This window comes from Heptranchias perlo, chromosome 6, assembly GCF_035084215.1.
Source record: "Heptranchias perlo isolate sHepPer1 chromosome 6, sHepPer1.hap1, whole genome shotgun sequence".
Lineage (NCBI taxonomy): Eukaryota > Metazoa > Chordata > Chondrichthyes > Hexanchiformes > Hexanchidae > Heptranchias > Heptranchias perlo.
Window position 1 is genome coordinate 10,030,856 of NC_090330.1, and position 21,791 is coordinate 10,052,646.

Here is a 21,791-nt window from a genome sequence, read left to right on the forward strand (position 1 = left end):
TATGCATGTCATCTATGCTTCCTTCCTATGTGCAGCACTTTGCACTGCATTAAATCTCATCTGCCATTGTTTGTCCGCTCATTCCATAAATTTTGAGATGCTTCCTCCAACTTCACTGCCCTTCCTAGTTTAATATCATCTGCTTAATTTGCATAGTGTTTCTTAATCCAAGGCATTGATGTAAATTAGATACTGTAGTGGTCCCAACACCAAGTCCTGGCCACCCACTTGGTACTTCCCGGCCTCACCCCATTCAACTCTGACAGAACTCCTCAATAAGTACCCATTGTTTTCTACTCTTAAGACAATTTCTTATCCATTCCCAAGAGCTGCCCCGAATCCCCACAGTTTTTAGCTTATTTTGTATATGGCAGGTTTAGGTTCTGTCCAAGTTCCTGGTGATACTGTGAGCTAGGTATGTGTGAAGAGATCTTGTGGGACTAGTGTGTTTGATATGTGCTCAATTCCTGGTGATCTTGTGTGCATAGATGTGCACCAATGATTATAGAGTCATAGAGTCATAGAGTTATACAGCACGGATAGAGGCCCTTCGGCCCATCGTGTCCGCGCCGGCCATCAGCCCTGTCTACTCTAATCCCACATTCCAGCATTTGGTCCGTAGCCTTGTATGCTATGGCATTTCAAGTGCTCATCCAAATGCTTCTTGAATGTTGTGAGGGTTCCTGCCTCCACAACCCTTTCAGACAGTGAGTTCCAGACTCCAACCACCCTCTGGGTGAAAAAGTTCTTTCTAAAATCCCCTCTAAACCTTCCGCCTTTTACCTTGAATCTATGTCCCCTTGTTATAGAACCCTCAACGAAGGGAAAAAGCTCCTTAGTATCCATCCTATCTGTGCCCCTCATAATTTTGTACACCTCAATCATGTCCCCCCTCAGCATAACTTCCTTGCTTTTGTACTCTATGCCTCTATTTATAAAGCCAAAGATCCCGTACGCTTTTTCTAACAGCCTTATCAACTTGTCCTGCCACCTTCAAATAAACTATCACCAACAGGATTATGTTAGTGATAGTTTATTTGAAGGTGGCAGGACAAGTTGATAAGGCTGTTAGAAAAAGCGTACGGGATCTTTGGCTTTATAAATAGAGGCATAGAGTACAAAAGCAAGGAAGTTATGCTAAATCTTTATAAATCACTAGTTAGGCCTCAGCTGGAGTATTGTGTCCAATTCTGGGCACTACACTTTAGGAAGGATGTCAAGGCCTTGGCGAGGGTGCAGAGGAGATTTACCAGAATGGTTTCAGGGATGAGGGAATTCAGTTCTGTGGAGAGAGTGGAGAAGCTGGGCTGATTCCCAGAAGGTTAAGGGGAGATTTAATAGAGGTGTTCAAAATTATGAACTGGCAAGAGGGTCGGAACCAGAGGACACAGATTTAAGATAATTGGCAAAAGAACAAGTGTGGAGATGAGGAGAAGTTGTTTCACTCAGCGAGTTGTTATGATCTGGAATGCAGAAAGGGTGGTAACTTCCAAAAGGGAACTGGATATATACTTGAAAAGGAAAAATTTGCAGGGCTTTGGGGAAAGAGCAGGGGAGTGGGACTAATTGGATAGCTCTTTCAAAGAGCTGACACAGTTCCTTCTGTGCTGCAAGATTCTATGGTATTAGTGTATGATTGTGTAATGCGTCCATCTGCCAGTAATTAAGCACTCATCTGCTATTGGCGCCAATGGTAATATCTGGGTTTATAGTTTACAATATTTTGAGATAAATACAACTGTGTTGATCTCCTATGAAACTGCACTGCTCAGACATCTTAAACTTACTTCTCGTTGCTATGGGTGTGTTGGACAGTCATCTCTTTCACTCCTTCTAAGTAAGGGGAAGTTTTCTCACCTCTGAAATTTATATATTGATCTTGGAAAACCTCATGAATGTTGTAACGCTTCTTCTGCTTAATTTGCATGTTTCAGGATTGGTGGTTTGTGCGTCACAGTGGTGACTGAGTTTATTTTCAGAATCGGTTAATACATTGTGAGATCAGTCCTTCCCAGAGGGGAAAAAAACAGAAGGGGATCATGAAGTGGGGAGTGATGGTGGTGGTTGGGGGGGAGGGGGTGGTAGGGGTGGGGTGGGGAGGGAAGGTGTTGGAATTGAGCCAGAGGATCTCTGAAGAATTTTGGCAGGAAGGATATTACATTAAATAATTTTCATCATCCCTTCATATTTGGCTTGCTTGCATTTTCCCACATCAACTACGAGTGTGCTCCTGGCCCATGTCCAAACCTGCTCCTGGCTTTATGCAGAATTATGATAATGAGATGAACTCATAAAATTGGGTACAAATAATACACATGTCAGTTCAAAACTTGTTTCTAAACATTTTGGTGCAAACTGCAGTCATATTGGAAAATCTAGGCAGTGATGCAGAGATGCTGAACTACATAATTTAGGAGAAGTAGCCACTACACCACAACAAGAAAATGTATGTAGAATACATCAGCCTAGATTTTCAATATGACTGCAGTTTACACCAAAATGGCTTTGTGTCTTGGATTCATTCTTTGTGGTTGTCTTGTGGCTATAGAGCTGTAAAATTCAAATGTTAAATTCAAAAGTAAAACTCAAATGTTAAAAATACCTACAAAATCTCAACATGTTTGTAAACTTTGGTAAAACCAAGTTGATGCAATGTATTGAAGTATAGGCATGGGAGGTTGACACCTTTTGTGTGCTTTTAGCATGAATTGGCTAATCTAAGACAATCAAGCTCCTTTTAAAATTTCTCAGTCTGTCTTATCTAAATTTCTCAGAGTCCCTAGTTGCTATTATAAGTGTAAACAATTTTACAACACCAAGTTATAGTCCAGCAATTTTATTTTAAATTCACAAGCTTTCGGAGGCTTCCTCCTTCGTCAGGTGAACAATGTGAAAATGAAATCCTCGAAATGAAATCGCATTTATAATTCACAGAACAATGCTTGGTGAGTACAGACAGTTTTTTCAACTGCCCGTTGCCAAGGCAATCAGTGTGCAGTCAGACAGGTGTTACCTGCCAGGTCTCACAGAATATGCAAATCACCAAAAAAAAACAACAAACAAAAAAAAAACAGAGATAGAGAGGTAGAAACATATTATAAGGGCTATTATAAGGGCCACGCTGTAACTCATTCCCCACCATGTTTGTTTGTTTACCTAGAACTTCAGTGATTGAGCTGTGGAGTAATGGATATGCATGTGGTTGCCCAGGGCTTCAAAAGTACTTCAGCAGCTGTGAAATACTTTGGGATGTCCTGAGGTCATGAGAGGCGCTATGTAAATGTTCTTTCTTTTCTTTCTTTCATTCACGGTGGGTATGTCTTTAGAGCAAAGGTATTCCACATTCTTGCGGATAGAGATAGAGATAGGTCTACAATGTTGTGAAGCTTTAAAAATCATCTTTAGTAGATTAGGGGGGTAATTTTCTGAAGAAACGTTAGTGGGAAGGAACCTGGCTGGCTGGCAGGGGGCATCGTGAAATTAGGGTTGAGTTCTTGCAATTTTCTGATATGTGCTGCCAGCAGATGAGGTTTCCTGCTGCCAACTTGTACTTAGAAAATTGCCCCCATGAGTAAATATTGAAGAGTCTAATTGACCGCGTGTTTTCGTAGCCCTCTCCCTTCTATTGTCTGTTCAGTAACTTTTTTTTATTGCAGTTGTTCTTTGGACGCAACACATGGTCAGAAAGAACTCGCATTTACATAGCGCCTTTCACATCCTCAGGATGTCTCAAATTGCTTCACAGCCAAGGACTTACTTTTGAAGTGCAGTCACATGGCAGCCAATTCATGCACCTCAATGTCCCACAAACATAAATGAGATAAGTGATCTGTTCTGGTGGTGTTGGTTGTTTGGAGGGAGGAGGCTCGTGTAGAGCATAAATACTGGCATAGACCAGTCGGGCCGAAAGGCCTGTTTTTGTGCTGTAGACTCGATGAAACTCGATGATCATGCATTGCCATCAAAGTTTATAAGCCACACAGTGCGTGGGATGATCAGAAACGATCATGGAGTTGCTTGCAGATGGTCCTAGAGACTGTTTATTTGAACTCGTGGTGTCAGGGCTGCCAGCCCACTAAATTGATGCCTATAAGCTTTCGGCTGCATTAGGGGTAACGACAGCTTGGATGGTTCTAAGCATATATACTAAAGCTATGCAGTCAAAAAAAATCTAGTCCTTGAAATCGTGTTGCACAAATATTAGTGCTTTATGCATTTGTATGCAATTCTATTGCTGTTTTATCAGAGATGTTAACCTGTTTTTAGAGGTGTTAATCCTTTAAAACAGGGCAGGATTAATGTTAAAATTGTAGCTTAAATAACTTCATCTGAATGAGTTGTTAGTAACTGATGTGCAAATTCATTTGTAACTATTTTTACGAAGTTTCAGTACTAATGATGAACCTTTATAAAACATTGATTCGGTCACAACCGGAGTATTGTATCCAGTTCTGGGCACTGCACTTTAGGAAAGATGTGAAGGCCTTAGAGAGGGTGCAGAAGAGACTTACTAGAATGATTCCAGGGATGAGGGACTTTACTTACATGGATAGGCTGGAGAAGCTGGGGTTGTTCTCCTTGGAACAGAGTTGGATGCGAGGTGATTTGATAGAGGTATTCAAAATCACGAAGGGCCTAGATGGAGTAGATAGAGAGAAACTGTTCCCATTGGCGGAAGAGTCAAGAACCAGAGGACGTAGATTTATGGTGATTGGCAAAAGAACCAAAGATGATATGAGGATAAACTTTTTTACACAGTGAGTGGTTAGGATCTGGAATGCACTGCCCAAGGGGGTGGTGGAGGCAGATTCAATCATGGCCTTCAAAAGGGTAAGTACTTGAAAATAAAAATTTGCAGGGCTATGGGAATAGGGCGGGGCAGTGGGACTAGCTGGATTGCTCTTGCATAGAGCCAGCACGGACTAAGGCTTCCTTCCGTGCTATAACCTTTCTATGATTCTATGATTCTAATACCACACAGCACAATTTCAAGTTCATTAATACCAAATTTCTGTTCTCACAGGCATCAGCAGCACGAACAAATATGTACAGATGTTCAGTAAATGACTGATCTCTTAATAATCACCATTGGAGAACATCAGGTGAAAATTTCTGTTGCTGGTAGCAAATTCATTCTTCTTTTAACATCCTTCTGATTCAACAACCGACAGCAAAAATTTCCCCATCGCTCTCCAATGGGGTCAATATTCATTGTTTCAAAGAAACAAAAAAAAAGCTACCAACAGTCTTGTGTAATTTTTCATTTCTGTTTAATTTTTATAGGGTAATTCATGGTGAGACTTCTTCTTTAAGTTAAGATATAGAATACCATGATCCAGTTGATACATATCAGGACTGAGATGTGATCTCAGCATAGCTAGGCAGTGTAGTACTGGAATTAACCTATTTTTTTCTCAATATGGTTTTTTCAGTAAATTACTAATCTATGGCATAGTTAGTGCAATAACTGTTGAAGTTGAACCATTCATAAGAAAGAAAACTTCAGGAAAATATTTATCCCTTTGAAACCCATCCTTCCAGTGCCCTAACCTTCCTAATATAGTGCTTTTCCTATTATAGTGCATTTTGAATATTTTGACACCACTGTCTCGCCTGGAAGATCATTCTAAATAGTAACATAATGGCTGATTTAAACCCTGCCCGCTTGGTGGAAACAGAATGGGTGAGCAGTTAAAATCAACCAGGAGACATACCCGTCAACATCCCACTCCCTTCCCACAGTCTTCAATTTTAACCTGCCCTTCTGGGTCGGGTCCTTCTTTAAAAATGCAGATCACATTCCAATGACATCATCAGGCCCGACTGCTATTTTAACCGGTAGCCTGAGTGGGAAATCCGTTGTGATTTTCTAGCAGGAAGGGGTCCAAAAAGGTACGTCATTTTTTACTTTCCTTGTGGGGCCAAGAGTCGCAGGAGTGCTTAGGAAGAAGAAAGTTTAGGTCTCCCTGCCCCAGGTTTACCCCATCCCCACTCACGAGACTCTCCCAAAACTCCCTTCCCGCAACTTACCTGAATGTCGGGGACCGTTCTTTCGGCCCTGCCACCCGACATTCCTCTGCCTCTTCCCACCGGTTTTGGGTGGGCAACTGACCCAGGGGCACACAGATGACCACTGCTGAGGTCAGCAGGGGTTTGGTGCTCGCCTCGGCCCCCGCCCGCCCAATTCCCGCTCCGTGTTAAAATTGGGGCTGTAGTAACAGTTTCAGGCGGGAGAAGACCATTGCTCCATCTAGCCCACCAGTCCTTGGTGCATTTCTAAAAACCCTGAAACCCATTTGTTGACAAGAACCTGTCTAGTTCCTTCTTAAAACCCATTAAGATTTCCTGATCCACCACCTGTGCTGGTAATCTATTCCAAATACTTACCACCTTTTTTGTACTCTTGCTCTAACTAATATCGTCTTTCTATTTACTTTTCATTGATTTATACTTAACTCCACTGGTCCTAAAATTAACTGACAGATTTTTGCTGGAGCACAGTGCAGAGGGTTAAGCTCGATTATGTTGTCAACAGGTATATGTAGAACATCAGTATAAAAACACTGTCGGTAAAATCACAACCATGTTTTGATGTTGTGCGAGTGCACTTCTTGCACGATACTGTTAATTTATCATCTCAAGTTGCTGTGACTCCCACCACCACCAGAGACAAGGCCGTAACCACCAACACTTCTCCCTCGATTTACACACCTCAAAAGGCTCTTCTGAGACAAAACCCAAGTTTGGAAGGAAAGAAAAATTACAATTGTACTGCTGTTCTTTGCATTTCAAATGGGCATCATACAAAAATGTTGTTCGCCCATCATGGCAGTGTACTGAAATCCTGGCGCTGTCACTGGGAGCTGGAAAATGTAGATGGTCAGATGGAGTCCTGAAACAGAGTGAAGAGGGGTTATTTTCACTGCCATTGCCTGGGCGGTAATCTAGTGGAGTGGATCGACCGTCCACTTTACCACCTGCCTGATTTTCATCCCATTGATCCATTCCACCAGATTACCACCCTGGGTGCTGAAGGTGAAAATTACCATCCCCACCCCAACCCCCATGTGGATGATAAAACTGAGCGTCCTTATCTCTTTACTGCATTCTTACATTTCTAGGGTTTATTTCCCGCTTGTTTGATATTATCGATATGGTAATGCAGAGTCAACGGTTCAATCTTGCATCAGACCTGTGACTTTCAGGGGCCTCGTAGCAGTTTTTCTTGACATTTATTAAATGGGAGGATGAGAACAGCCCAATTATGACAGCAATTCATTAGTTATCCAATCTGTTATTTGACACATCATTGACCATTGAGTTATGGTTTGTTTTCAGCTTTAAAAGTGAACGGTCAAAGTATCAAATTTATACTGTTGTATGAATACTTAACACATTTTTTTGTAATTTCTTTATGGAGGTTGTTTCATACGAAATGACTTTTAATGGTGCTTTAACCCCCTTTAAAACGGTACCTCCATTAATGTAGCAAGCACAGTCATTTAGGTAGCTGTACGATAATATCATACAGAGTCATTTCTGCGTTTATGACTTTAGTTTTTCCGGTTGAAGAAAATCCATTGAAATTACTTTGCGATGCGTAATGTGTTCTGAACGGCCATAACTTTAGCGGAAACCTTGTTTACGTGCGTGTTATCTAGTGGAGCGGGAGCAGCCGTGAGGAAATTCCCAGCGCTGGTTTTTAGGTCCACTAGTATTTCTCCCCACGAATGTTATAATTGGGATGGAAATAGTTGATGAAAGAAAGAAAGACTTGCATTAGAAAGAAAGAGCTATGCAATATGACTTCTATCCTGTCACTAATCCTGTGCATCTCAGATTTTCATCGCTTCACCAATGGCAGCTGTGCCTTCAGCTGCCTGTGCCCTAAGCTTGGAATTCCCTCCCTAAATGTCTCCACCTCTCTACCTCTGTCTCCTCCTTTAAGATGCTCCTTAAAACCTACTCATTTGACTAAGCTTTTGGTCACCTGTCCTAATGTCTCCTAATGTGGCTCGGTGTCAAATTTTGTCTGATAATCGCTCCTGTGAAGCTCCTTGGGATGTTTTACTCCATTAAAGGCAAATTGTTGTTGTTGATATCTCACAAATCAGAGTTGATTATTGTCAGTAACACAAGGGAGATTTAAATCATATTCCACTGGTTCTTTTAATATCATTTTTGTAATTATTCCTTGTGGAGGTTATTTGCCCTACAGTAAAAGGTACACAGGAGGGGGACGATGGATTAGACAGTGGTCTATCACCTCCATGACGTTGGTTCAAATCCAACCTAGGCTGACTGGATGGATGCCTCCTCTGTCCGCTGACTGTAGTGGTCTTATGTGAAATGAGTTTGGGCAGTCTCAATCCAGTTCCTACAGCATAAAAACTGCCCCAAATTTGGCACTAATTGGCAGTGCCACTTTGACAGGCCTAAGGGTGCTTGGTGCGGGAACTGGTGCAAAGTGCTCTACTGAGATTGGGGTTGGGGCAGAGTGAAGGGAATCTAGCTGTGTTATACTAGACCCAGCTTGGTGCCAACACTGGGTGCCTGAAATGATGAAGCATGCAACTTCAATTTTCTTGCCAATTATAAGCAGGTCTTATCTGGGTCTCATCACTTAAGAAATTAAGCAGGGAGCCTCATTCCAGATCGTGTAGAAGTTCGGGAGGTCACACGAAAGGCTTGTATGGAATTGCAGGAGTGGACCAATGCCCGAATTGGCTAGTAATCAGTTAAGAACCCACCGTCTTCAAATATCCGCCCCCCGCCCCCCCCCCATCCATGCAATGAGAGACCATCGGGGAAGAAGGTCAAGGGGACATTTAATAGATCGCGGTCAAGATTAGGGGAGATTTTCAAGTCGGGCTCAAAACTGGTGCAATATTGGGGTGTGCCTGTCTAAGACCACAATCGGGAGGGAGGCCCAAACCATTTCACCGGCATGCTGCGGGTGCCAAATGGGCACGCTGCTACAGCTTGCCGGATTGGTGCGGCAGAAAATTGGCCAGCCTCTGCACAGGGGGTTGGTTAGGAAGTGGGACCTCCCAGCCGTACGAAAATCTTTTTTAAAAAAAAAGCAAAAACTTACCTTTTCTAGGCAGCCTCCAGTGGCTCCTTTAAGGTCCGTTGGATAGGCTGCTTAATGCCCGGAAAAACGGGGACAGGCATGCACATAGCATGCACCACCAATTTCTCTATTTACAATCTATATCAATGACATGGATGAAGGGACCGAATGTATGGTTGCTAAATTTGCTGATGACACAAAGGTAGGTAGGAAGGCAAGTGGTGAAGAGGACATAAGGAGTCTGCAAAGGGATATAGATAGGTTAAGTGAGTGGGAAAAAATTGGGCAGATGGATTAAAATGTGGGAAAATGTGAACTTGTCCACTTTGGCAGGAGGAATAGAAAAGCAGTATATTATTTAAATGGAGAGATTGCAGATGCTATAGGAAAGATAGAGCAGGAGGTAAGAGAGGAGGGGGAGTTGCGTTCTTGATTAGGGAGAACATCACGGCAGTAGTGAGAGGGGATATATCCGAGGGTTCGCCCACTGAGTCTATATGGGTAGAACTGAAAAATAAGAAGGGAGAGATCACTTTGATAGGATTGTACTACAGACCCCCAAATAGTCAACGGGAAATTGAGGAGCAAATATGTAAGGAGATTACAGACAGCTGCAAGAAAAATAGGGTGGTAATAATAGGGGACTTTAACTTTCCCAACATTGACTGGGACAGCCATAGCATTAGGGGCTTGGATGGAGAGAAATTTGTTGAGTGTATTCAGGAGGAATTTCTCATTCAGTATGTGGATGGCCCGACTAGAGAGGGGGCAAAACTTGACCTCCTCTTGGGAAATAAGGAAGGGCAGGTGACAGAAGTGTTAGTGAGGGATCACTTTGGGACCAGTGATCATAATTCCATTAGTTTTAAGATAGCTATGGAGAAGGATAGGTCTGGCCCAAAAGTTAAAATTCTAAATTGGGGAAAGGCCAATTTTGATGGTATTAGACAGGAACTTTCAGAAGTTGATTGGGAGAGTCTGTTGGCAGGCAAAGGGACGTCTGGTAAGTGGGAGGCTTTCAAAAGTGTGTTAACCAGGGTTCAGGGTAAGCACATTCCTTATAAAGTGAAGGGCAAGGCTGGTAGAAGAAGGGAACCTTGGATGACTCGGGAGATTGAGGCCCTAGTCAAAAAGAAGAAGGAGGCATATGACATGCATAGGCAGCTGGGATCAAGTGGATCCCTTGAAGAGTATAGAGATTGCCGGAGTAGAGTTAAGAGAGAAATCAGGAGGGCAAAAAGGGGACATGAGATTGCTTTGGCAGATAAGGCAAAGGAGAATCCAAAGAGCTTCTACAAATACATAAAGGGCAAAAGAGTAACTAGGGAGAGAGTAGGGCCTCTTAAGGATCAACAAGGTCATCTATGTGCGGAACCACAAGAGATGGGTGAGATCCTGAATGAATATTTCACATCGGTATTTACGGTTGAGAAAGGCATGGATGTTAGGGAACTTGGGGAAATAAATAGTGATGTCTTGAGGAGTGTACATATTACAGAGAGGGAGGTGCTGGAAGTCTTAACGCGCATCAAGGTAGATAAATCTCCGGGACCTGATGAAATTTATCCCAGGACGTTATGGGAGGTTAGGGAGGAAATTGCGGGTCCCCTAGCAGAGATATTTGAATCATCCACCGCTACAGGTGAGGTGCGTGAAGATTGGAGGGTAGCAAATGTTGTGCCTTTGTTTAAGAAAGGCGGCAGGGAAAAGCCTGGGAACAACAGACCGGTGAGCCTGACATCTGTAGTGGGTAAGTTGTTAGAGGGTATTCTGAGGGACAGGATCTACAGGCATTTGGAGAGGCAGGGACTAATTAGGAACAGTCAGCATGGTTTTGTGAGAGGAAAATCATGTCTCACGAATTTGATTGAGTTTTTTGAAGGGGTAGCCAAGAAGATAGATGAGGCTGTGCAGTAGACGTGGTCTACATGGACTTCAGCAAAGCCTTTGACAAGGTACCGCATGGTAGGTTGTTACATAAGGTTAAATCTCATGGGATCCAAGGTGAGGTAGCCAATTGGATACAAAATTGGCTTGACGACAGAAGACAGAGGATGGTTGTAGAGGGTTGTTTTTCAAACTGGAGGCCTGTGTCCAGCGGTGTGCCTCAGGGATCGGTGCTGGGTCCGCTGTTATTTGTTATTTATGTTAATGATTTGGTTGAGAATTTAGGAGGCATGGTTAGTAAGTTTGCAGATGACACCAAGATTGGTGGCATTGTGGACAGTGAAGAAGGTTATCTAGGATTGCAACGGGATCTTGATAAATTGGGCCAGTGGGCCGATGAATGGCAGATGGAGTTTAATTTAGATAAATGTGAGGTGATGCATTTTGATAGATCGAATCGGGCCAGGACCTACTCCGTTAATGGTAGGGCGTTGGGGAGAGTTATAGAACAAAGAGATCTAGGAGTACAGGTTCATAGCTCCTTGAAAGTGGAGTCACAGGTGGATAGGGTGGTGAAGAAGGCATTCAGCATGCTTGGTTTCATTGGTCAGAACATTGAATGCAGGAGTTGGGATGTCTTGTTGAAGTTGTACAGGGCATTGGTGAGGCCACACTTGGAATACTGTGTACAGTTCTGGTCACCCTATTATAGAAAGGATATTATTAAACTAGAAAGAGTGCAGAAAATATTTACTAGGATGCTGCCGGGACTTGATGGTTTGACTTATAGGGAGAGGTTAGACAGACTGGGACTTTTTTCCCTGGAGAGTAGGAGGTTAAGGGGTGATCTTATAGAAGTCTATAAAATAATGAGGGGCATAGATAAGGTAGATAGTCAAAATCTTTTCCCAAAGGTAGGGGAGTCTATAACGAGGGGGCATAGATTTCAGGTGAGAGGGGAGAGATACAAAAGGGTCCTGAGGGGCAATTTTTTCACTCAAAGGGTGGTGAGTGTCTGGAACGAGCTGCCAGAGGCAGTAATAGAGGCGGGTACAATTTTGTCTTTTAAAAAGCATTTGGACAGTTACATGGGTAAGATGGGTATAGAGGGATATGGGCCAAGTGCAGGAAATTGGGACTAGCTTAGTGGTATAAACTGGGCGACATGGACATGTTGGGCCGAAGGGCCTGTTTCCATGTTGTAACTTCTATGATTCTATGATTCTATGATAACTCTGAGGTACAGAGGGATCTGAGTGTCCTAGTACATGAATCACATAAAGTTAGTATGCAGGTACAGCAAGTGATTAGGATGGCAAATGGAATGTTGTCATTTACTGCAAGGGGAATGGAATATAAAAGTGGAGATGTTTTGCTACAGTTGTATAGGGCAATGGTGAGACCACATTTGGAATACTGTGTGCAGTTTTGGTCTCCTTATTTAAGAAAGGACGTAATTGCTTTAGAGGCGGTTCAGAGAAGGTTCACTCGACTGATTCCTGGGATGAAAGGGTTATCTTATGAGGAAAGGTTGGACAAGTTGGGCCTGTATACACTGGAATTTAGAAGAATGAGAGGTGATCTTATTGAAACATATAAGATCATGAGGGGACTAGAAGGGGTAGATGCTGAGAGGATGTTTCCTCTTGTGGGCGAGACTAGAACTAGGGGCCACAGTTTAAAAATAAGGGGTCTCCCATTTAAGACGGAGATGAGGAGAAATTTTTTCTCTCTGATGGTCGTGAGTCTGTGGAACTCCCTTCCCCAGAGAGCGGTGGAGGCAGGGTCACTGAATATTTTTAAGGCTGAGTTCGATAGATTCCTGATTAACGAGGGAGTCAAAGGTTATAGTAGGTAGACGGGAAAGTAGGGTTGAGGTCACAATCAGATCAACCATGATCTTATCAAATGGCAGAGCAGGCTCGAGGGGCCGAATGGCCTACTCCTGCTCTTAATTCATATGCTCGTATGTCCCATGAAAATTGCAATCCGGATCCTACAACCTGATTTGCCTATTTAAATGGCCATCCGCCTGTTTTGGGTGGGAGCGCTGGACGCCCATTTAAAAACCTGCTTGAAAACTGAATCAGGTGGGAAAATGTATGTCCAAGGTCCCCCCTAGATTATCCTCTGCTGGTCGGGTGAGGAACAGGTGGTCAGCAGTTCAGAATCTGCACCATTATTTCCACTTGTTGGCAGATGGAGCGCTGGGGCATTAATTTAGGGTTAGTACTAGAAGCATAAAGGGGGAAGTCAAAAGAAATGTTTTCCCCAATGGGATGTTAGACTATGGTATTAATTGCCACAAATGGTTACTGAAGCCATGTCAATTACAATATTCAATGGGGAATCAGATAAATACTCGACCAAAAATACTAAATGCTACAGAGAAGGTGCAGGGAAATACATTAGCGTAGATAGCCCTGATGTGGAGCTGGCACAGGCAAGATGGCATCTTTTTGTATCAAAATATCCATTTCTGCCAGTTTGTTTAATCTGAAAGGCAAGTTGCTTGTCATTTAGCCACTACTGGACCTGTGAGTGTGGAGTATCGGGGCCAAACACCTCCGAATAGAACAGAACCGCACATTCCACAGGCACGACTGGACCCTGACATTTCTGGGGAGGACTTGGGAGATGAGGAGGGGGCAGATGGTAGATAGAGCGGAACTTTTATCTGTGAAGGACTCTGGTCCCACTGGAAATCCTGAGGTGAGGCTGCTTAACATGCTTTAAGTGGGCGCCCTCGCCAACTGTGGCTCAACTGGAGCAGCTGCTTATGGAGGATGAGAGGGAATCTCATTACGGCACTCCGCCGCATCGTCAGTTGGCTGCAGGGCTCTCGGAGGCCTTGTGTGTAAAGGAGCCAAAAATTAGGGGGAGCAAAATAGATCTGGCTTCTTCTGCTGGTTTAGGCAATGCAGTTGCATTGTAAAACCAGCCTGAGGATTTCAGAACTCCCCACTCACAATGGTCCTAGCAATAGTGGAAACCAGGGACTCATGGGTGCCCCTGGTGTCTAGCGTTGCTAAGGGGATAAAAGGGTTTGACATATTTCTCTCCATTGCATTGGATTATAATACGGCCACCCACAAGTGGGAGGGTGTGATAAAGGCCATGTGTCAGAAGCGTCAGAATTTCCGAGGAGGCCACAAAAGGTTGGAACCTCTGACGTAAGATCTTCAGTCTGAAACGTTAACTCTGTTTCTTTCTCCACAGACGCTGCCTGACTTGCTGAGTATTTCCAGCATTTTCTGTTTTTATTTCAGATTTCCAGCACCCGCAGTATTTTGCTTCTGAAGGATGGAACCCTGCTGATCTATGGATCTGACCCAGATGCTGGTTCCCCTGCAGACATTGCACTACAAAACCACCCTCCCCAACTCCTAGAAACTCAAGACCATAGTGTCTATAATATCGTATGACTGTAGAACTAGTGATCTTCTAATATTGTTGGTTAACTCCGCTAATCCTGCGGAAGGATACAGATTAAGCCACTCATTTTCCCAGCAATGATCCATTGGCCAATTAGATAGTTGGAAGAAAAAAGGGGTGGGGGGAATTTTAAAAAAGTGGCGGGGAGAATTTAACATCCTCGTTCTCCAATTACTTTTGAGTCAGGGCCAATCAATACAGTTCACAAAAACTCACGCACACGCTGAACAATGTTATATTATTGAAAATGTTGCTATCATCGCTTTCACTACTTTGCAAATGATGCTCTAAAACTGAACTTTTTTTGTTTTCTCAGGATTTTGGCTCTTAATTCTCATAAATAACCCTTTGAGGTCCTGCAGAACAATGAACGGGAGTGCGATAGAGAACACTACAATACTGATGCTAACCAACACAATGCTGCATTACACCTTGCCTGCCATCTATCTGGTCATCTTTATCATCAGCACTCCACTCAACGCTATCTCCCTCTGGCTGCTCTGCTGCCGTATGTGGCCCAAGAGTCCGACCATGATCTTTTCCATTAACCTGGCGGTCACGGATCTCCTGTACAGCTTGACGCTGCCGTTCCAGATCACGTACCACTGGAACCAGAACAACTGGCTGGTAGGCGAGTCCCTGTGCCGGCTGGTGACGGTTCTCTTCTACGGGAACATGCACTGTTCCATCCTGACCGTCACTTTAATAAGCGTGGAGCGTTACTTGGGCATCGTGCACCCACTGCGGACCTCTCACCTTCGGACAATTAAGATCGCCACCTCACTCTGTGTGGTCAGCTGGTCCTTTGTCTTACTGGTCCATTCGCCGCTGATGTACAATGAGCTGACTTATCATGTCCCGGTTCTGGGAATCACCACCTGTTTCGACATCATACGCCGTGATATGTTCCCTGCCCTTTTTTATTTTTACGTGTACTACTCGGCGCAGATAGTTCTGTTTTTCTTCCTTCCTTTCGTCATTATGATGTTGTGCTACTCCAGAATTATCAGGACTCTGCTCAAGACCCCAGCGTCCCAAATGAAAGAGTCCAGAAAACAGATCGTTTATTTGACAATTTTAGTGTTGTTTGCCTTCACCGTCTGCTATCTCCCCACTCAGATAATCATGATCGTACATTTTGTCGGGTCGAGCCAGGGGAAGCCAGCCTACACCCTCTATAAGCTCTCTCTCACCCTGAATAGCTTAAACGGCTGCTTTGACCCACTGTTGTATTACTTCGCTTCAAAGGAGTTTCGACGAAAGGTGCAGAAACTGTGTACGTGCATCCCGGTTGACGACTGTGACAAGACCTCCAGTCTCATCACCCAACCTCTAGCTGCTCAGGGCGGGGTGTAGGATAGGTCTCCTGGTTAAGCAGCGGTGGAACTCCCTACCTTTACTAAGATTATTATGCCCCTCAGAGCAGCCGTGGGGGCTACTGCCAGTCCAGCTTTGTAAAGGACGGTGAGCGGGCACATGGCATGCTTTTTAAAATATAAACTGAAAACAGGTAAAACCTCATTTTAAAAAGCATCCGTTTCTTTTTTTACTTGCTTCTGTGTCTCATGATGCAAAAACTTTATCGATGTGAATGTTCCTCAGCACCAAGGCAAATGTCATTAGTTCAAGCTGTTATTCTGCTCTTTGCCTCGGCCCAGCTGGTTTTTGGACCTGGCAAAACGTTTCACCTGTAACTTGTACTGCCTCTCTTTCCATTGAAAGATGAGATTTAAACCCAATGTACAGACATTATTTCGCCTGGAAGCTTGAGTGATTTTTTTTTTATTCACTGGTTTGGATTCCAACGAACTCGATGGACCAAAAACTCTGCTTACAAGGTAATAATAGCAGAAAGCAATGGTGGTGCCCGCAATCGGTGAAGAACCGTTCACAAAGGGGAATCCTCCAAGAAGTAATTAAGGAATGGATCCTGCAGCAATATCTGCAGCAATGTACCTGGACTGACGTCGTTCCATCTGAGGAGCTGTATTTTAATTTGTAAGGATGTAGAAGATTTAAAAGTGGGGACTGATGTAATAGAGGGAAATAAGATTGGAGGTTGAATCCTAAGCGATGTGTAACATGATGACAATAAGTGTGTGATGTGTGCAGCTCCTTGCCATCAAGGGTTGTTTAATGACCTATTGGGTGCATTTCCGACAGAACAACAGCGACTACACTTCAAAAGTATGTGAACCATTTTGGGATGTCCTAAGGATGCTATAGAAAGAACTTGCATTCATTTACAGCGTCAGGCTGTCCCAAATGCTATACAGCCAATGAACATAAGAAATAGAAGCAGGAGTAGGTCATACGGCCCCTCGAGCCTACTCCGCCATTCAATCAGATCATGCCTGATCTTTGACCTCAACTCCACTTTCCCCCCGGATCCCCATATCCCTTGATTCCCATGGAGTCCAAAAAATCTATCTATCTCAGCCTTGAACATACTCAACGACTGAGTATCCACAGCCCTCTGGGGTAGAGAATTCCAAAAATTCACACCCTCTGAGTGAAAAAATTCCTCCTCATCTCAGTCTTGAATGGCCGACCCCTTATCCTATGACTATGCCCCCTAGTTCTAGACTCTCCAGCCAGGGGAATCAGCCTCTCAGCATCTATCCTGTCAAGCCCCCTCAGAAACTTATGTTTCAATGAGATCACTTCTCATTCTTCGAAACTCCAGAGAGATAAGGCCCGTTCTACACAACCTCTCCTCATAGGACAACCCTTTCATCCCAGGAATTAATCTAGTGAACCTTTGTTGTACCGCCTGTAAGGCAAGTATATCCTTCCTTAGATGATGCACTCTTAAAGTATAGACACTGTTGTACAGTAGGGAAATGCAGCAGTCAATATCTGCATAGCGAGACCCCACAAACAGCCATGAAATAAATAACCAGGTCATCTGTTTTAGGTGTTGATTGAGGCATAAATGTTGGCCAAGACACTGGGAGAACTCCCCTGCTCTTCATCAAATAACGCGGTGGGATCTTTTACGTCAACCTGAGAAGGCAGACAGGGTCACGGTTTAACATCTCACCCGAAAGATGGCACCTCCGACCGTGCAGCACTCTCTCAGTACTGCCCTGAAGGGTCAGCCTAGATTATGTGCTCGAGGTTCTGGAACGGGGCTTGAAACCTCGACCTTTTGAATGAGAGGCGAGAGTGCTACCACTGAACTGAGGCTGACATCCGATGATATTTAAATGCAAGTTCCTTCTTTATACTTGACAAGTGGGATCTGTCCACCATCGTGTACATCAACAAATGTTAGAAAATGAGAGCTCACCAACAGCCCCTGGCTGCAGAATCTTTCCCACAGTGTTTGTTCTAACAGTAATTATTAATAATAATAGCCTTTCAACTTTTCTCCATAGTTCCAAATACACCAGCCTGCATGTCCTGCAGCATCCTCACTGTGTTAAGATCAAGACACGTTATGCTGTCTCTTGCTCTTAACACATTCTTTCCTTGGATCTCAGCACTATGGAACTCCTTAACTTCCTCACTCGTCTTTTTCTCCTACAATCTATTAACTTTCAGAAGTCAAGCTTGGCGCCAGTATGGTACGGTGCAGTAGCATAGTGGTTATGTTACTGGTCTAGTAATCCAGAGAACATAAGTCCAAAATCCTACCGTAAGAGTTTGAGAATTTGAATTCACTTTTTAAAAAAAATCTGGAAATAAAAGAACTGGTACCAGTAAAAGTGACCACAAAGCTGTTGGATTGTTGTTAAATCCCAATTGGTCCACTGATGTCCTTTAAGGAAGGAAACTTGCCACCCTTAACTGGTCTGACCTACATGTGACTCAAGTTTAACGTCACATCTGAAAGATGGTGTCTCCGACAGTGCAGCAATCCTTCAGTCCTGCACTGAAATGCTGGCCTAGATTATGTGCTCAAGTTTCTCAAGTAGGGCTTGAAACCATGACCTTTTGAACCAGAGGCGAGAGTGCTACCACCGAGTCAAGGCTGACATCTGGCTATAAGCTGCTATTTACATGCAAGTTTCGTCTTTATTGTTGCAAAAACCCAATTGGGTCATTAATGTCCTTTCTAAAGATGGAAACCTTCCACCCTTAATCAGTTTGACTTATATATGAGTTCACTCCCACACCAATATGGTTGACTCTTAATTGCCCTCTGAAGTGGTCTAGCCAGCTACTCAGTTATTATCAAATTGCTCAAGAAGGCCCACCACCACTTTCTCAAGGGCAACCAGGAATGGGCAATAAATGCCAGTCTTGCCAGCGATGCCCACATCTGGAGGTGAATTTTTAAAAATCTATCTACTTCTTGATTTATCTTGTCTTCTTTCTAACTCTTTTCAGTTTTGGTGATGTTCTACCTTGTAGGCCTTGTCCCTTCACCGAGGCTTCACAATCATTTTTTCAAAAAGTTAATACAGCGATATGAGATTACAAATCCAGTTGGTGATGATGTGGCTGACACTGATTTGCTGACTCCTTAGAGAAGATGTAATATCTGCCTATTGGGAGACAAAGGATTATAAATATTACTAATTAATATATGGCGACTTTCTTAAATTGTCATCCTGGCTCACCATTAGGGCTCTTATCCCGAAGTCAGAAGATGATGAGTTCTAAACCCCAATTCTGAACTTGAACTCATAGAGCTAGATTTCCCTCTTTGCGGTAGGGTAGTGGTGGTCCTGGAGCCTGCCGTAACCCCAACCCATTTTCGTGGGCCATGGTTTGAGATATAAGAACATAAGAACATAAGAAATAGGAGCAGGAGTAGGCCAATCGGCCCCTCGAGCCTGCTCCGCCATTCAATAAGATCATGGCTGATCTGATCCTAACCTCAAATCTAAATTCATGTCCAATTTCCTGCCCGCTCCCCGTAACCCCTAATTCCCTTTACTTCTAGATAACTGTCTATTTCTGTTTTAAATTTATTTAATGACATAGCTTCCACAGCTTCCTGGGGCAGCAAATTCCACAGACCTACTACCCTCTGAGTGAAGAAGTTTCTCCTCATCTCAGTTTTGAAAGAGCAGCCCCTTATTCTAAGATTATGCCCCTTAGTTCTAGTTTCACCCATCCTTGGAAACATCCTTACCGCATCCACCCGATCAAGCCCCTTCACAATCTTATATGTTTCAATAAGATCGCCTCTCATTCTTCTGAACTCCAATGAGTAGAGTCCCAATCTACTCAACCTCTCCTCAAATGTCCACCCCCTCATCCACGGGATTAACCGAGTGAACCTTCTTTGAACTGCCTCGAGAGCAAGTATGGGGTGGGTGCCCATCAAGATTCCTCTTGTCAAGAGACTGGGCCAAAATGCGGCAGGTGGGGAAGGACCGACCGGTGGTGGCCCTGAAAGAGGGAAAGGGAACTTGGGGTAAGGATTCAGCGGTAGACCTTGTCGCCCAATTTTGCACTGTTTTCCACTGCTCTCCCACTTGATTACAGGTGAGAACACGGAGGCAAATTTATCCCATAACCTAGACTGACACTTCAGTGCAGCACACAGTGAGTGCTGCATTGTCAGAGTTGCTGCCTTTTCAATGAAAAGTTAAACTGCGGCTCTGACTGCCTGTTCAGGTGCACATTAAAGATCCCATGACACTATTTGAGGACGAATATGGAGACTTCTCTCGGTTCCCTGGTCAAACTTTACCCCTCAGATCAAATGCTCATTAATCTGATTGGCTGTTTGCGGGACCTTGCTGTGTGCCAATTGGTTCCCACATTGCTTACAAAACGACAGTGACTCACTTCAAAAGTATTTCATTGGTTGTGACGTACTTTGGGATATCCTGAGAATGTGAAAGGTGCTATATGAATGCAAGTTCTTTATCTCCTTTTATCTGCGTCTCTGGAAATAGAACGTCAGGGGGAAAACTCTCCAGTGGCTGGAGTCATACCTAGCACAAAGGAAGATGGTAGTGGTTGTTGGAGGCCAATCATCTCAGCCCCAGGACAATGCTGCAGGAGTTCCTCAGGGCAGTGTCCTAGGCCCAACCATCTTCAGCTGCTTCATCAATGAACTTCCCTCCATCATAAGGTCAGAAATGGGGATGTTCGCTGATGATTGCACAGTGTTCAGTTCCATTCGCATCCCCTCAGATAATGAAGCAGTCCGTGCCTGCATGCAGCAAGACCTGGACAACATCCAGGCTTGGGCTGATAAGTGGCAAGTAACATTTGCACCAGACAAGTGCCAGGCAATGACCATCTCCAACAAGAGAGAATCTAACCACCTCCCCTTGACATTCAATGGCAATACCATCGCCAAATCCCCCACCATCAACATCCTGGGGGTCACCATTGACCAGAAATTTAACTGGACCAGCCACATAAATACTGTGGCTACAAGAGCAGGTCAGAGGCTGGGTATTCTGTGGTGAGTGACTCACCTCCTGACTTCCCAAAACCTTTCCACCATCTACAAAGCACAAGTCAGGAGTGTATTGGAATACTCTCCACTTGCCTGGATGAATGCAGCTCCAACAACACTCAAGAAGCTTGACACCATCCAGGACAAAGCAGCCCGCTTGATTGGCACCCCATCCAGCACCCTAAACATTCACTCCCTTCATCACTGGCGCACTGTGGCTGCAGTGTGTACCATCCACAGGATGCACTGCAGCAACTCGCCAAGGCTTCTTCGACAGCACCTCCCAAACCCACGAACTCTACCACCTAGAAGGACAAGGGCAGCAGGCACATGGGAACAACACCACCTGCATGTTCCCCTCCAAGTCACACACCATCCCGACTTGGAAATATATCACCGTTCCTTCATCGTCGCTGGGTCAAAATCCTGGAACTCCCTACCTAACAGCACTGTGGGAGAACTGTCACCACACGGACTGCAGTGGTTCAAGAAGGCAGCTCACCACCACCTTCTCAAGGGCAATTAGGGATGGGCAATAAATGTCGGCCTTGCCAGTGACGCCCACATTCCATGAACGAATAACAAAAAATGTAGGAAAACCAATCGAGGATCTCTGGAAGATTGGTTTCAGCATCTGTTCGATGGTAAAACTCAGGCCTAGGAATGTTTATCTATAATCCAATGGCCCACGTGTGGCCTTTTGTAAATAAAAGAATTATTTGGAGAGTAACACAGGGTATGTTGTATAATGCAAATAATAAATAATCTGCTAAGCCTTATGTTTATGTTAATAAACTGCTTTGGTGCTTACCACTGTGTCCTGGTATCCATGGAAACCTGGGAAAGAGTGGTGTTAATCATGGAACGCAGCAAAGGCCCACCTGAAGCCACCACCATAAATCATTCATCAAAAATGCATCAGTTAGTAATAAATTAATACTGAGAGATATTGATTCAACACTGCACTTTCAGCTCCTGGACTTCAGATACAATCCAGATTGATTGGTTATAAGCATCCACTGTCTG

The 21,791-nt window shown here is 44.0% G+C and overlaps 1 protein-coding gene across 1 annotated transcript in view; it reads left to right on the forward strand.

Annotated features, from left to right (window-relative positions):
• Positions 1 to 21,575, forward strand: part of LOC137322729 (P2Y purinoceptor 8-like) — a 41,796-nt gene extending 20,221 nt beyond the window's left edge. Inside the window, exon 2 of the mRNA XM_067985727.1 lies at positions 14,712 to 21,575. Coding sequence (XP_067841828.1) covers positions 14,762 to 15,751 — 990 coding nt within the window. The 5' untranslated portion in view covers positions 14,712 to 14,761 and the 3' untranslated portion in view covers positions 15,752 to 21,575. The remainder of the gene's footprint in view (positions 1 to 14,711) is intronic.
• Positions 21,576 to 21,791: the final 216 nt, after the last annotated feature.